The following is a 15,111-nucleotide window of genomic DNA, read 5'->3' on the forward strand; positions in this document are numbered from 1 at the left end:
ATCCAAACTCTATTTCGATTTCAATGATAAGGATGGCCATGATAAAGCTCTAGGATGAAAAGAGCAAAAAGTGGGTTTAAGAGATTGTGGCGATTCAAATGAATGATCGCTTGCCGACGCGAAAAGGGTGAAATACTCACCTTTATTATAATTACTTGTATATAGATAGACTGATACTACCGACCGACTTAATTATGTTAGCACGACGTCTTTAAATCATTTGCCGGCCTTTACTCTACCCTATTCGCGAATCACAAAGGATCAAGTACATACAAAGTGACTCTATCCCTATAATCCTTTTCTGTCAGCTCGTTTCTTCTCTTGATAATGATCATCATAATAATATTAATTATATATAACTTAGACAATCACCTGTGCTGCTATCATCCGCATTTGCGCCAGGCAGCCTGTCAATAAGCGGCTGTGGCGTTATCGGCCTGGGTTAACCGGCAGAGTAGACAAAGTGCCGCACTTGTTATTAGATAGCTCAAGTTTACACGTTGTGATGTTTTTGCACAATGTTTGCCCGTCGTGAAGTACAGCTCTATCCGAACAAGCGTGCAATTGTTCGCAAGTGCGTTGGTCGGATGCGTAGCGAGGATGACGTGTCGTTATTATATATACGCTCACCCCGCGGGAGGTGACAAAACCTTTTTTTATCATTTTTAGACGACGTTGTGTATTATTCGTCCCTTTTTGCATTTACTTGCATAGCATAATGATTTACAACAACGGTGGCTGCAACTGCTGCTCTGAAAAGAGATGTGGCCGACACTTTTCTCGCTATCAAGAGAAACAATTTAAGTAGCAGGAACCGCGCGTTTTGGGGCTTGTTCTACAGAGATCGGTCATTTCGCATTACGTGTCTTCAGAAGCATTTTTTTCTGGCTCAAGTTCGTCGCTCAAGCGATGTGCCAGTGGCAGAGAGCAGTCAAAGCTCATTTCGATTGTTTGCTCTCTCTCTGAACCCCGATCTTGCCTTTTTCTCTATTTCCCTAAAGTGTACAACACGCAATGATACAAATGTACCAAATGCGGTACTTGTTTGCGTCATCATAGAAAGCAGACTTTAGCTTCGGCTATAGCATCCATGGCAACTACTTCCAAAGTGGTCCATCATAAATGACCCCGCTCGCAGTGGTAGTAGTTGATGAGTTCTTGCTGATAAAACAGTCGGCTTGGGTGGATTTCTTGCTGGTCGCTGGGTTGACGCGCCTACGAAACTTTAATCTCTTATAGGGTATTTGCCTCGCTTACAGCACATCATACATTTATACCCAACCCCGTCGGCAATCCACGCTCTGTCGACAGTGCTCTAGCTAAAGACAGCGACAGACATCGTTATTGGCTCATCGTTTTTGAAACCAAACTGCAACGTTCGAGATGTAAAGATCCTCAGATCGTTGAAATCATGAGTCTCAAAGTCGGACTGGCATACGCACGAAAGCCCGGCGGCCTGCGGCACCGGTGATTATTCAATTAATTTTTGGGCGGTGATTAGATGTGCGGTATGCTGTCAATATTATGCATTTCAGCGCTCAAGCAGACGCTGGCTCACACTTAGTGTTTGTGGCGAAGTTAAAATTTGGAGATCACCTGAAACTTGTTCAGCCTTTCTGTTTTATTTTAGTCAAAGTTGCATATGTCAGCTCGGAATAGGGTGCATGTACATACGTACGTCACAGCATTATTCGTTCCGGATACAGCCAATAAGGAGGAGATTAGGAATTTTTTGCAAGTTTAGATCCGGTTGCACTATTGAATTAGTATACACCTCAACGCCAGGCGAAATAGTGACAACTGCATCAGCGACAAGGCAGTCTTTTGCTAATGAAGATGTACTGTTAATATGAATAATACTTTTCTAACAACCTTAATAATTATGAGAGTCCAATTCAATTAGTACCAGTTGTTGTTGCATGTATTGTCATTATGGGCAAGCACTCAGGCCCAGAGAACTGAGTCCTGCATTCCTTTGAGTTTTACTTTATAAGCAGCTCAGATACTATCGGCATTTGAATAGACTGAGGCACATGGAAAATGTCGTGCAACCGTCTTTTCCGCAGTATGGTCTGGCGTATAGGTCATAGTTTCCCTCTAAGATTTGTTCTCGTATCAATTTTTTGATGTTGCTGCTGTCGATATGGTGGCGTTCATCTACATTGAGGTGTTCCTTTCACGTTTTTTATGCTATGAATGCTGTAACTGTTAATTATTGCTATTATTTTGGTTGATGTTTATTGGACGCTGCCGGGATCGTTGCTGTGGCGCATCTTTCATGGGATCTTTCTTTCCCTATTTCTTTCTCTTCAGTGAGAGCTATCTATATGCAGTTGTCACACAGATTTTTGTAGTTGTTGCTGTTGATAGTGGTTGTTGTTGGTATAATTATTAACCTGATTCTGAGTCAGAGGACTCTTCGCTGCTCGAGCTGCTCGACGAGGACGTGCTGCTGTCGCTGTCACTCGAACTACTACTACTGGCGCTGAGCCGAGGCGCGGTACCGCCGCCCACCGCTGCAGGCGCACCCGCCTCCATATTTGACAATTCTAAAATAAGAGAAAAACCAGTCGAAACACAAAATGCACGGCTATGAACACACGAAACCACAACCAGCACAAACAGTATGCGAAACAGGATTGCAATTGTATCAGAAAAAAATCTTTTGATTAGCGGGAGCCAATTTTTCAATAGAATTTGTTCGTTATAGCTCTCTCTCGTCACATTTATTGTAATACGAACCTTTCTTGGCGGCGCCCGCCTTATGTGGGGGCTTGTGCGCGGCGTTGCTGTGCGGTTGGCCCACTTGGTTTGTCGCCGCGCCCCCCGCAGCGTTGGCGCCGTGATGCGCCACATTGTTGCTGCTACTGCATCCCGCTGCGTTGGCGGTCGAAGGTCCGGGGGGCGCTAGCTGTCCACTTACGTCCTGTAACCGCTTTTCTAGCTCTTGTTTTTTATCCTTGACCGATTCTTCCTTGCTCTTTCCTGCGATCAGACAGATCGGCAAACGGGAGATAAACATTCCGTTGTGTATCGAATACAAATGGAGCCCGCCGAAAATCCTCACACCGTAGCTCTAAATTCGTCTGTATGATGTCGTCGAGATTCGAATGATGCTTGCACGCCTATTACATGTTGAGTGAATATAAGTTTAGCAATAAGATACAGTGTTACACAGAATAATAACACAGTGAAAAACTTACGCTTATTAGTCCCGTACGGCTTTCGGGGCTTTTTGGCGTTGTTCTTGGCGAGACACTGGGCAACATAGCTTTCGAGCTCTCGTAGAGTCGACGGCTTAAGTGTCTCAAAGTCGATTTCTATCTCATCGGGATTCGAATCCCGCAGCGAGGGTTCACGTGACTGGATAATGTGTACAACTTTGCCAAGCTTGTCACCTGGTAACTTGTTGATGTCGAGCGATAGCTGGCGCTTTTCGTCGTACGACATTGGTTTAGCGCTGTCCTCATCCTCGGAGTCGAAAGCGCCGTGACCGGACGTACTTGGCAACTGCGGGTCTTTGCGTGTTCGCTTCTGCTTAGGCGGTCCCAAAGACGAGGAGGCAGCGGCAGCTGCTGTGCCTCCACGGCCTTCGCCCCGCTTACCTCTACCAGGCTTGCTTGGCGATACGCCCTTGTCACCGCCTTTGCCACCTGCATTATTATTGTCTTTAGTAGCTGTACCAGCGCCCTTTCCGCTTTCACGATGGTGCTCCTTCTCAGTTCGATGTTCGCGATGGTGTTCTCTATGCTCACCTCTACTACGATCCTTGTTTTTCTTCTTCTTTTTAGACTTACGAGACTGGGCCGCGAGTGAGCTAATTTGTTCAGTAATTCGGCGTAGCTGTTCTTGCAATGACTGCAGTTTGCGTTCACGTTCCGCCTCGCTATCATCAGCTGAATCATCGCTATCGTCGCTGTTTGCCGCGTCTGAGTCGGACGCGTCACCGCCGCCGCCAGCTCCGGGGCCACCTGTCGTCGCCGGCGCAGGCGGCCCTTGCGTTGGTCGTGCTGCAGTCGTTGGTTCCGAGTCGCTCGCGTCCGGTGACATTTGGTCGCTGACTGCCGTTGGTTCAGGCTCGTCAGGCATCCGCGCCATTTTAGCTTCAAACACATCCTGCAGACGTCGTGCCATCTTGACCACCTCGTGGTCGGCCGGGTTATATTTGTAACAGTTGGTAAATACGAGCCGGACATCGTTGGCGAACTCGTCGGGGGTACGATACTCTCGTCGCTCCATCTTCAACTTGACCGTACCGAGATCCATCGGCTGCTTAATTATTTCGTAGTAGTCGTGCAAGCCAAGACCTTCGACGTCGACGGCTTTATAGAATGGCCACGCGTACGTTGAATGCTTCTTAGCAAAGAGTTCTTTAATCACCGAATTACAATACTTCAGCTGCTCCGTCATTTTCACCCGCTTCGCTTTACTATGTTGCTGCGCCTGGTCAGGCAGGTCCTTTGAGGGCTTCTTGATGGGCCGGCCGCTCTCGCGCCGCGTTGAGATCTTCTTCGAATCGCCACCGCCACCGCCAGCACTGCTATTCCCAACGAGTGGGGTACCACTCGCGGGCGTATACAGCTCACCGGGCGCCTGAGTCGGCGTCGTCGTATCAGCTTTCCGCTTAACACCCTTCTTGGCCTTGTTCGGCATCACTCCCACATCAGGGATCGTCGGAGGCGTTGTGTGCACCGGGACGGCTCCCGGTAGCATTGAGGGGTCTGTCGCACCCGGAGCTGCAATAGGTGCTAGCGGAACGATTGTTTTGGTGTCATTCAGCACCGTTTGTGACACTGGGGGCGCGGCGGGGGCCACCGGCTCCGGAGGAAGCACCGTCGGGTCCGCCGCAGGTTGTGCGGCAACAGCTGCCTCGGCCTTGGCCTGAGCTTGTTGCGCTAACAGCGCCCTAGGAACTGGACCAGGCTTCTTTTTTGGCCCTTTCTGACCTTTGACAGGCGGAAGCGCTAACTCTATTTCCTGTTTCGGCATCTCTGCCAGCTTCTGGAGGAAGAGTTTCTCAAGCGATTGCGCCATTAGTACGACATCCTCGCCCGGCTTATTGTAAATATAGCAGTTTGTAAAGAGCGTATTAAAATCATTGATGCATTCTTGAGCATCGTTGTAGTAACAGCTTTCTAGCCTTTTCTTTATTGTGCCCAGATCCATCGGCTGTCGAATGATGCGAAAATAGTCGGGCAGATTCAGCCTGATCGTGTCGACGGGACTCTGAAATGGCCATGCAAAGTTATGTTTCCAGACGGCTTTCATCACATTCTTGAGCATGTACTGCAACTGGTTGGTGTTGCGATGCGGCCGATTGCCGGGTTCCGTCGGCGGGAACACTTGTCCTCGTACCGGGGTCATCCACTCGGGTCGGTCCTCACCATCAGGCTCATCGCCACCCCCGCCGCCGGCACCTCCACCACCACCTCGGTCGCCTCCACCGCCGCCAGCGGCGGCGGCTCCCGCAGCACTGACGCCTCCACCAGCAGTGGCCGTTACAGACGCGCCATTGCCAGGGACCTGGTTGCTGATGGCTAACGGGAGCTGCTGCGGCGGCGCTGGAGGGGCGCCACTTGCGGCGGCCGCTCCACCGCCGCCTTCGGCGCCCCCACCCGCACCGCCGCCCACCACCACCGCCGCCGCCGGCGTCCCAGACCCTGACGACGACATGACGACGCTGGTTGAGGTTGTCAGGTTGAGGTCAGGGTCTTCCCAGCAGCAGCGTCGTCGTCAGCGACTCCGCTGCCGCCGGCAGCAACTGCAGCAGCGTGGCTGGCTGGCGGGCGCTGGCTGACGGCACAGGGCAAGTCAATACTCGCCAGCCAAGGCCTTACGCCCCGGCCTATCCTTGTGCTTCTGTAATAGGGGATACGAACACATGCAGCACGCATAGAGATAAAGAGAAGATTCTAGGTTAAAAAAGAAAGAACAAAAATAAAATAAACCCCCAAAAAACTAGCCCAAAATTGGATTTGAAGCTGGATTCTATGGTTGCACGCCCAGAAAGGTTTACTCGTGTGTAAACACTTACTACCGAAACAACAATACTATCTTAGCGGGACATATGGGATTGCAAAGACCTTCACTGCACGCACAGCGTGTTAGTTTATAAGGTTTCTGTCCCGCAAGTTCCGTATGTGGATAAACTTTTGCTAAATTTGCTACAAAGCAAATATGGGCGAGTGAGTGGTGAACGAATCTGTTGGGCTGGTTACGAATAACCGAAGGAAAGATTAAATGCTTTCTGATATTCTTACGAATTTAACGCGTAGCATATCGCATTCAGATACGACTGACGCACCAGATAGAATTGGTTCAAATATCATGGCTAGAGATGGACTGTCTCAATTTGCTAATAGTTTGCCAATTGTAGGCAAAACGGATAGGTGCCGATAACGGGTGGGGAATAGTTGATGGATTAGTAGGCTTTTAACTCAAACCAATAGAAGATAGTAAAATCAAGACAATATTCTAGAATTTTGCAAGTCTCTTTGGATTTCTGAGAACATTTATGATCACTGTGCCTTCAGTCATGTAACCGTAACGTACCGATTTAGCGGGGGGTAGCAAGTAGAATTTTTAAACCATTACTGTGCGTACAGATATGTCGTTTAATCGAGAGTGAACCGGCATTTCTGCGGGCGTACAAAACAGCGGCTCTCAAATAAAGCAAAGAAATGCGCGACACATTTTTAAATCATAACTAACTTTATTCAGAAAAGACTGAAATAAAACTTATGCTGTCGCAGAGGATGTCGTAATCAATTTTGTTGGTCACTTGTTTTTACTGCTTGAGCTACCTTTTCAGTATTAGTTAGATGATTACGTAAGATTAACGATTCTATCGTCCCTTCGTAATATGTTCAAGTACAACGCCGCCGTTCCGCCTGCATGTTGAAAAATCAATTTTAGTACGCATGAAAGTAATTAATTTTTACTATCGATTTTTCCATCTAATCCAGCGGGTTGGCCCTAAGAGACAGATATCGTCTCAATTCCGCACCACCTAAGAGAGCATAATAACTGACTTGAAATGCATATACATTTCATCCTAATCATATTTTGCTTTAGGTCTCTGATTACCGCGTGCGCTAACTGCCCAAACGTCCATCATAGCTGCAGGCATGCACAGCCATCGCGTTGCCGCCACTGTGCTGCATTTAAGATCTTATTAGCATCCGAAACCAAATTAGATCAAAGCTGTTCAATTCGGTGATGGCGTCCATCTCAAGGCTTTTTTCGATGCCCTACGGTTTTTCGTGATTAGGTGTAGTCTTTCATGAGAGTCCGTTCATTTGCAAGATTGATCGTGAGGAAAAATATGCTACACGCACAACATGAAACTGCTAGTCAGTGCGGCTCTTTTTTGTGAATGGATGGTAATTAATACACGCCGAAATCGTGCCGGTAATCCTGCCAGTCATAACTAATATTTAGCCTTTCATAGGGCAGCATCAGTTGATCATCGCGCTAAGCTTTAGAAAACCAGCCAACTTCCGATTAAGCGACCGCTGCCAAACAAGTTGCCCGCCAAAACGCCCATGTCACCATCGTCAGCTGTTAAAACGTAAATTTTTGAGAGAAGAAACCTCGCAGTAGGACCATCCTCATCATTGTATAACAGCATTCAGGCCGAGCCTAAGCGGCTTGTTGTAGTTGTTATTGTTGTCCCGTAGGAACGCTAGACTGGTAAGTTTGGGTCTAGGGACGGACAGAATGCTCCGGGCAATTCTCATATGCTACGGGCAACGAGCAGTACGGCGCCATCAACAACCTCTATCATACTGCCCAATGGCTCACCCATCACCATAACACAGCACACGAGACGGCCAAAAATGACAACCGACGAGCGTACCTTGACCCTTCAAATTCTCGGCGACGTACTAATGCACCCATAGACGCACAACAACGGCCGTATAGAGCAGGCAGCATCAGCAGTAACGGCGGCGGCGATTGCTGCTGCTGTTGCCTGAGCTAGCCAGACACCTAAGAGATGTGATGGCGGGGGGTTTTTTGGTGATAAACAACACACACACACACACACACAGAGACACAAACGCTTACGCACGCATCTACAAGCGCACATAGGGCAAATCTCAGCCTCGAGTAAACAGCAGTAACCGTAGAAAAATCAATGGGATAACGAATCGTGCCAACGCCGTTTCTTCTCGCGAGCGAGCGAGTTATTAGTTACCAACTTACGATTCCTATAACGTACTGTATAGACACAGACATGCATACACAGACACACACACACACACCCAGACAGACAGACACATACACACGTACACACAGACACGCACTCATACGCCGCTAGGATACGATCGGGCGACCATCAGTCGATTACGTGGTTTAACCGTCGTCGTTTACATAGCAATACAATACTATCAGAGTGTTGTTGCCCGAAAAAAGCCAGGAGAAACGGGGCCAGATGATCGGCGCCACACTAGATCACTACTCATCGGGTGCGATACATGGTACGCTTTAGCTCTAGTGCCATGTTGCCACGGCCGCTGGTTGGTAGACGCCGGCGGGCCGAATGTTAGGACGATTTTTGGCGCCATTGGCCAAGTCCATGTCGTTGGCCTTTGGCCGTTGGCCACAGTTCAGCGACATGGCAGGCACACGCAGTGAAACGTTCGCAGTCCATTCTACCGGCGAACGGCTATGAAGACACCATCAAAAATATGAGCCCCGTTTATACTGCACCACGACACGGTCGAGACAGACATCACCATCAGCACAGCAGCAAGTGACTCACACAGCAGCAGCAGCAGCAAGCAACATAATAACATCTAATACTAAGATTCCTCTGATCGTGGTGCTGATGCTGCTACTATTGCCACAACTCGCTGTTATTTGTTCGCCCAACAACAGGGACAGCACTGCGTCGCCGCACTCAAACAACACTTAATCCCGCGATTCTTACGTACAGTCCTCAACGCTTTGGACGCTAGGCGATACTGCGGTCACGCACAGCACACGCACTTCACGTATTTCCAACGATTTTTTGACGAATTCGGCGATTTTACTTAAACCCGAAGCCGGTGGACGCCAGGCGGCCGTCCCATCGCTCTTAACACTTAAACTGACCAAAGTCGGCCTGTACGTGCTTGCATACCGTAAGTCAGGGCTCGCAGTTGGCCTGGCGATCCGTTTCGATGATGGCGAGTCACTTTTTGCACATGATTTGTCCGGATTTCAGCCGCTAGCACCGTATTTCGCATGGACAGCGTCTAACGGACATTTGGTGGCCCCCACAGACGCTCGCAGGCTCGCAGCGGAAGCCATTGCGACGCGCCCATTGGCTAACACAGGGTCATGTGACCGGCGATCGCAACGCCCTCTGCAAAAGATCGGAGTGGAGGCTGAGCGCTCACCAGGACAGATTAAGCGGCGGGAGAATTCGAATCGCTCTAAATCATAATAATCGAGATTCCGACTTCATAGGAAGAGAACAAGCGGCTTTACTTCGTAGGATCGATTGTATTGTATATTATGGTATTATACGGTGGTTACTAGCACTGAGCGGATCAGCTTAATGGAGAAGATTCCACCTTGCATCGATGATCCGACTTGAGATAATTATAATAAAAAACATAACCATCATAGGTAAAGTTGGTCACAGTAAGTGTACGAGTATGTACTTAAAGGCAAAATGTTGACATTATCGTCCGTACATGATCAAAATCGAGCCGTCTTGGGTAAAGACCACCGAGCCGGCTGACAGAACGATCCCTGCGACGTTATGACATTGGCGCGTCAGACAGAGGTTGTACATCTGTTATAACACAGGTCCCTCAAAGCTCCTGTGCATCGTTTACGCATTAGGAAACATTATTCGAGTAAATAGAAGAGTGTAAAAAAAATAACTATTTAGCCCATATTGTTAGTTATTTGGACGGAGAAAGCAATTTTCTTACTGGACTCGACGCCCGCAGTACTCATGTGCAGTTACTGAATGCGTTCATTGTGAGTGTCGACTGATCGGCTGTCCAAAAGTGCTGTGATTGTTTTGGCACCAGTAGTATTTATTTGTATTTCCCAATGTTATAAGTAGACAAAGAGCTTTTCAATGTAGGTGCGTGCCATAGCTTCAATTTGATTTTGGGATCGATCCAACTTTTTGCGGGTTTTTGACGAATAATAACGTAACCCGTTGCATAAGAGAGCTTTTCTCTCAATCTTACCGTTTCCGACCGATAACATTGTGCTTCTTTATCAGCTGATTATAATTATTGCTAATTATTGTTTATATTATTATTATTATTATAAAATGCGCGGGTTGGTGGATGCGCGCAATACATGGGCCTTTATGATGGCTATCTGGTATAGATTGTTATATTCTGTTAAAATTAACAAAATTACAGTTATATCAGGTATTGGTGTGGGCTGAAAATGATCTAGCACGTATTTATCGACAATAATTGTTATCTTCGTCTTGCTTTATTTTTTATGCAGCTTCAAGGGTTTTTTTTTTTACTAAAAGGGCATTAAATTAAAACTTCGATGAATTAAGGAAATAAAAAGAAATATTGTACAACACGGAATTTTCTATCAAAAAGTTACCATGTACGTCAAAATAAATAAAAAAAAAAACGCTTACATAAAATGATTCGGCGAGTATAATACGCCGAGCAATAACGTCCTTGAATGTATTGGCTTTTTAATTTTTGTACTTGATCAAAATCAAAGGGAATTAAAAATTCACTAAAAAGTAAAGCAACATTAAAAAAGGCATATTTGATGTCATCCTAACGAATGCTCTCGATTTGGGTCTGAGTGGCTATTTAGGCCTATTCTATAGCTTAACAGAACCAGGTCAGTTTTATACTGAAGAGGTTTCAGGCGTGCGAAAATTATAGTGCGAGGTCCGCGCTTCGTCGAAGGTTACAGACACGACACGAGCAAAAATGGACACCTTAACCACTTTCTTACAATGTCGTTCAGTTGTGCCTTAATTTTTGCATTTAATATTTACGGTAAAACATTACGTTAGATTAACTCGTACCATTAGACATTGAAATAAGTTGAGTAGTTGGGAGCGAGCTTCTTTCTTCACTCGGTATGCTTTTCATCCGCGCGATTTATTACTTCGCCGGACGCCGGATTGAATCATTATCTTGTCTGGATACTTTTGAGTTTTTTGGGCATTCTAAAATAAGAAGTTTATTCAAAAAAAATGCAGAGCTTATTATCGTTACTAAGGTATAAAAGTACTTATATTTATTTTATTATAATGAATTTTCAAATATCATACAGACATGGCTTATGATTTCACTCTTCGGTGAAAAATCTAACTGGTTTCGTTAATACTGGCCTGACTAAAAAAGTACGCTCTTAAAAACAAAATGTTTACATTTGATTGCTAGATATATGTAGCCTGAGGACGAGCTAGTAAATTGCTAATATAACTGCTACGACGCCAAACCTATCACCGATAGTTCGGGAGGACGCTTACAAACTCTAAAAAATCGCCCTCATTTCGAAAGGAATGATTTAACTCTGAAGTGTCGATCAAATTGCACGCCATATTTCTGTATGCTTTCACAACATTCTATGGCACTTCGATCACTGGCCAACTTCAGCAATTGTTCAGTGAGAATAAACATGCAGGGTTCTTCTGTAAATCAGATGTGGAAAATGCTGCTTGTTTATTTGTTGAATCAAAATTCTCCTTAAAAAATATGGTCAAGAAATTATGCTGTGGAGATTGTAGGATCACCGCGCTGGCCGACAAGATCCTTCGCTTACTTCATACCCTACACAAGTGTAAAGAAGTAAAAAGGCGGAGGATTAAAGTATGAAATTAACATAGGGAAATCATTGACTGTAACCTCAAAGCATGCAAGCAATATTTTTGAGTGAAACAAACGTGCTCTCGTTGACTTGGGCTATCAGAGTTCCGTTTGTCTGTTGGCCATGTATCCGGTATTTTTGATAAGGCCGCGGTTTGTACTACTATATAGCGCTATTAAATCGCACACCGTTCGATTTAATGGCGTTTAACGCCGATCGGTGTTAAAACGAACTACCATAAAGTTTCAAGTCTGGTAGTGCTTTAGACGGACAGTTTCCAGCACGACACGAAATGTGCCTACGCCCGGTATCGAGGTTAAAAGCGCATGTTTTTGTATTTATTAGCAAACATTACGGGTATGACACACTTCAATAGACAACGTCCCACGAACGAAATGGGATTTCCGAATAGGCTGTTCTATATGCTGGGAAGCATGCTCATTTTGGGTAAATTTACTTACGAGCATTCATCATTATCATTGAACTTTCGGATGATAGTGAAATATCAAATGGCCAAAGATGTAGAAACCAACAGCATTAGATGAGCATTTTATATCTTCACACTAATCCAATATTGCTGAATTCACTTCGACTACATACTATGTTCGTCTATTGCAAACGAATTTAGTTCGATGGGCATTGAAGTTAAATAACTTTTGAACCACTAGCCGACTACTACAAGACGAAATTCGATTTGTGAATATTCAAATGTTCTACTTTTGAATAAAAGCCGGTTGAGTTTACTCCAAGAAAGATGAGTTAGAAAGAAAGGAGTCTTTTTACTCTGAGGACCAACTGCCAACGGTCAAGCCTCAAAGGTTACAGCGCTGCGAAAATGAATTGAAGATTGATAAGGATGTTAGGCAAAAAGGTCTTCAGCGAAGGCGCGAATGGTACAAACGCTTTACAAACAGAGGACGGAGCGTTGAAAACTAGCGAGGAAACAACCAGATGTTGGGACCCGGAAATCAAGAACCGATTGCCGTTATCGAAAACGCATTTCACCCATTCAGAGCAGGGAATCTAAGGGCTCTTTTGGCCAAAACTGGCATTTTACAAGTAACGTGTTACTGAAGACGCGGAAACTAAATAAAAAATTGAATCCTGAGAGTTGACTCCGGAGGAGTTGGAAATCTGTGCGTTGTATTCCACGCAAAATATGCGGAACAGTAGTCCGTAAAAAAGCCGCCTGGAGCTTACGGTGGTTATAAACAAAGCGTCGTTCAACATTAACCGCCAGCCGGACGTCGCTTCGAGAAGAAATCGAATTCGGTGGCAATGTCGAGTGAGTTCGGAGTAAACCTCAGGGGCATCTGCTAACGAGTAATTTTAAATGTTTAGTTAGACACTCGTCAAAAATTAAACAGTACATGCAGCTCGTTATCTCGACTCCTTCAAAATATTCATGGACCGTTGGAATGGCAATCGACAGTATGTTGCAGTTCGGTTACTTAATGACAGCGCCAGCCCTCATCGCCATGCCTCAGTAACTTGCTGGAATGAACAAAAGTATATCCAGCACTGGTTTCGACCCGTTTACTCTGTCGAATCAGTGTGATTACGGAGCCTTTCATGCTTCAAAAGGGGCATGTTATGGTTAAGTATACCCCATTACTGCTGTACTTCGGGAAATCATAGGTGGGTTATAGATGGGAACGCGAACATCGTATAATCATAGGCATGTGGCTGTCCAGAAATTGCTAGACCGTTGAAAAAAGTGTGTAAAAAATAAAGCATCCCTAACACATGTTAGGTCAAATCATCATTCTAGCCTGGCTAGTTCAAAAATCATTCAATTTCAAAATCTGCCGGATTCGCTAATAGCAGCCTAATATTTTGCAGTAATATCTACATATTAACCTATTGGAAAATGCACTGAGAAAGGTGTTCTGTAGCACAATTACCACTGACAACTGTGGTAGATCACACAGGTAAAATATCCAGGGACGATAAAATAAGTCGAATCTGTGACGGAAGCAATGGAGGGAGGTGGCGAAAAAAGGCGTATGGCGACGAAGAAAGGTACAAGGATAGCAATCTCTTGTCATTAATTATATATCTATGAATGTACGTTTTGGTAACACGTCAACGTCAACCACCTATATAATCTAAGTGTGTATCCGAAAATTTGCCGTTCGGATTGGCATGTACCTCATGGGAGTGTAATTTAATTCCAATGATTTCGAATACTGATGTTGCCCTAATTGATTTCGCACATTATTTGCGTTCCAGATACACACTACGCTACTCTATATATTAATTAACTACTCTATATATTAATATGCTATATAAATAGTTCCATTACAAACACACACACGCATATATATCTGTGTGTATGTATTTGCAATGGAATTATGAATATTCGAATTTACCCATGTTCTACCCGATTCTCATCGATATTATCAAAGAGCGGATTTCTTTAAACATACCCGTTAAATGGAGGGAACTAATCTACGACTTTGTTACTGGATTTCTAATGACGTCAAGAAAAAATTCTCCTCAAGTTACTCTGTCGTAAATTACTGTAGACACTGTCCTAATTCGTGAAAAACGCCATAGCATTATTGATGCATCATCACGCGTCCTTACAGTAGCAGATTTATAAGTCATCATAAGTTGTAAGTTGTGCAAAGATCCATTTAGTGTAGGATAGGTCTGTGGAAAGAGTTGGCCAGCACTTTTCGTCTTTCAGGTTTTGTCAGCGAAAGGACCAGTCGGCTGTCACCCCGTCAACGTCGCTCTAAAACAACTACATGACTATCATGCTATCAAACTGAGGTTCATCTTAGCAGCAGCTGTATTGATCAAGCTAGAAAATATAGAACGGATAAAATAATAAATAAATATTAAGGATAAAATAAAATCAGAGGAAGTAGAGCACACATGCAACATAATACAGCAAACAAAAAAAAAGCAGGCGAGCAAAGGATACGTTGCATGTATAACAGACCTTCTTATGTTCTGAATATTGCAATATTTAACGCGTGTTTGCGAAGATTTACATTGTCGTAACGAATCATCCGCACACGCATATTTTCCATAAATTTATACAAAAAAAAAATGCGTATTTAAAAATATAAGATGGATCAATAAATACTAATTACCGAAGTTTAAATAGCATGGCTAGAAAAAGCTGGACAGATAGATAACTCATACATAAATCAACAAAAATAGCTTTTCAACGAATTTTAATCATTAATTGTATAAAAACTTAATAAATTCGATCAAATGAGAAATATATGTTTTTTGTTTTTACATGTTTTCTTGACGGCAAACAAGCAACACACTCCTAATCTACGCTGTTAACTT

General features: G+C 44.7%; 1 protein-coding gene across 1 annotated transcript in view; it reads right to left on the reverse strand.

Moving 5' to 3' along the window:
* Window positions 1–9,274, reverse strand: part of LOC111268092 (bromodomain-containing protein 2) — a gene marked incomplete at its 3' end in the record, with an annotated part of 16,735 nt that extends 7,461 nt beyond the window's left edge. The window contains 4 exon segments of the mRNA XM_022846825.2: window positions 2,397–2,549; window positions 2,743–2,985; window positions 3,204–5,859; window positions 8,937–9,274. Of these exon segments, the coding sequence (XP_022702560.1) occupies window positions 2,397–2,549; window positions 2,743–2,985; window positions 3,204–5,673 (2,866 nt within the window).
* Window positions 9,275–15,111: the final 5,837 nt, after the last annotated feature.

This window comes from Varroa jacobsoni, unplaced genomic scaffold, assembly GCF_002532875.2.
Source record: "Varroa jacobsoni isolate VJ856 unplaced genomic scaffold, vjacob_1.0 scaffold_1256, whole genome shotgun sequence".
Lineage (NCBI taxonomy): Eukaryota > Metazoa > Arthropoda > Arachnida > Mesostigmata > Varroidae > Varroa > Varroa jacobsoni.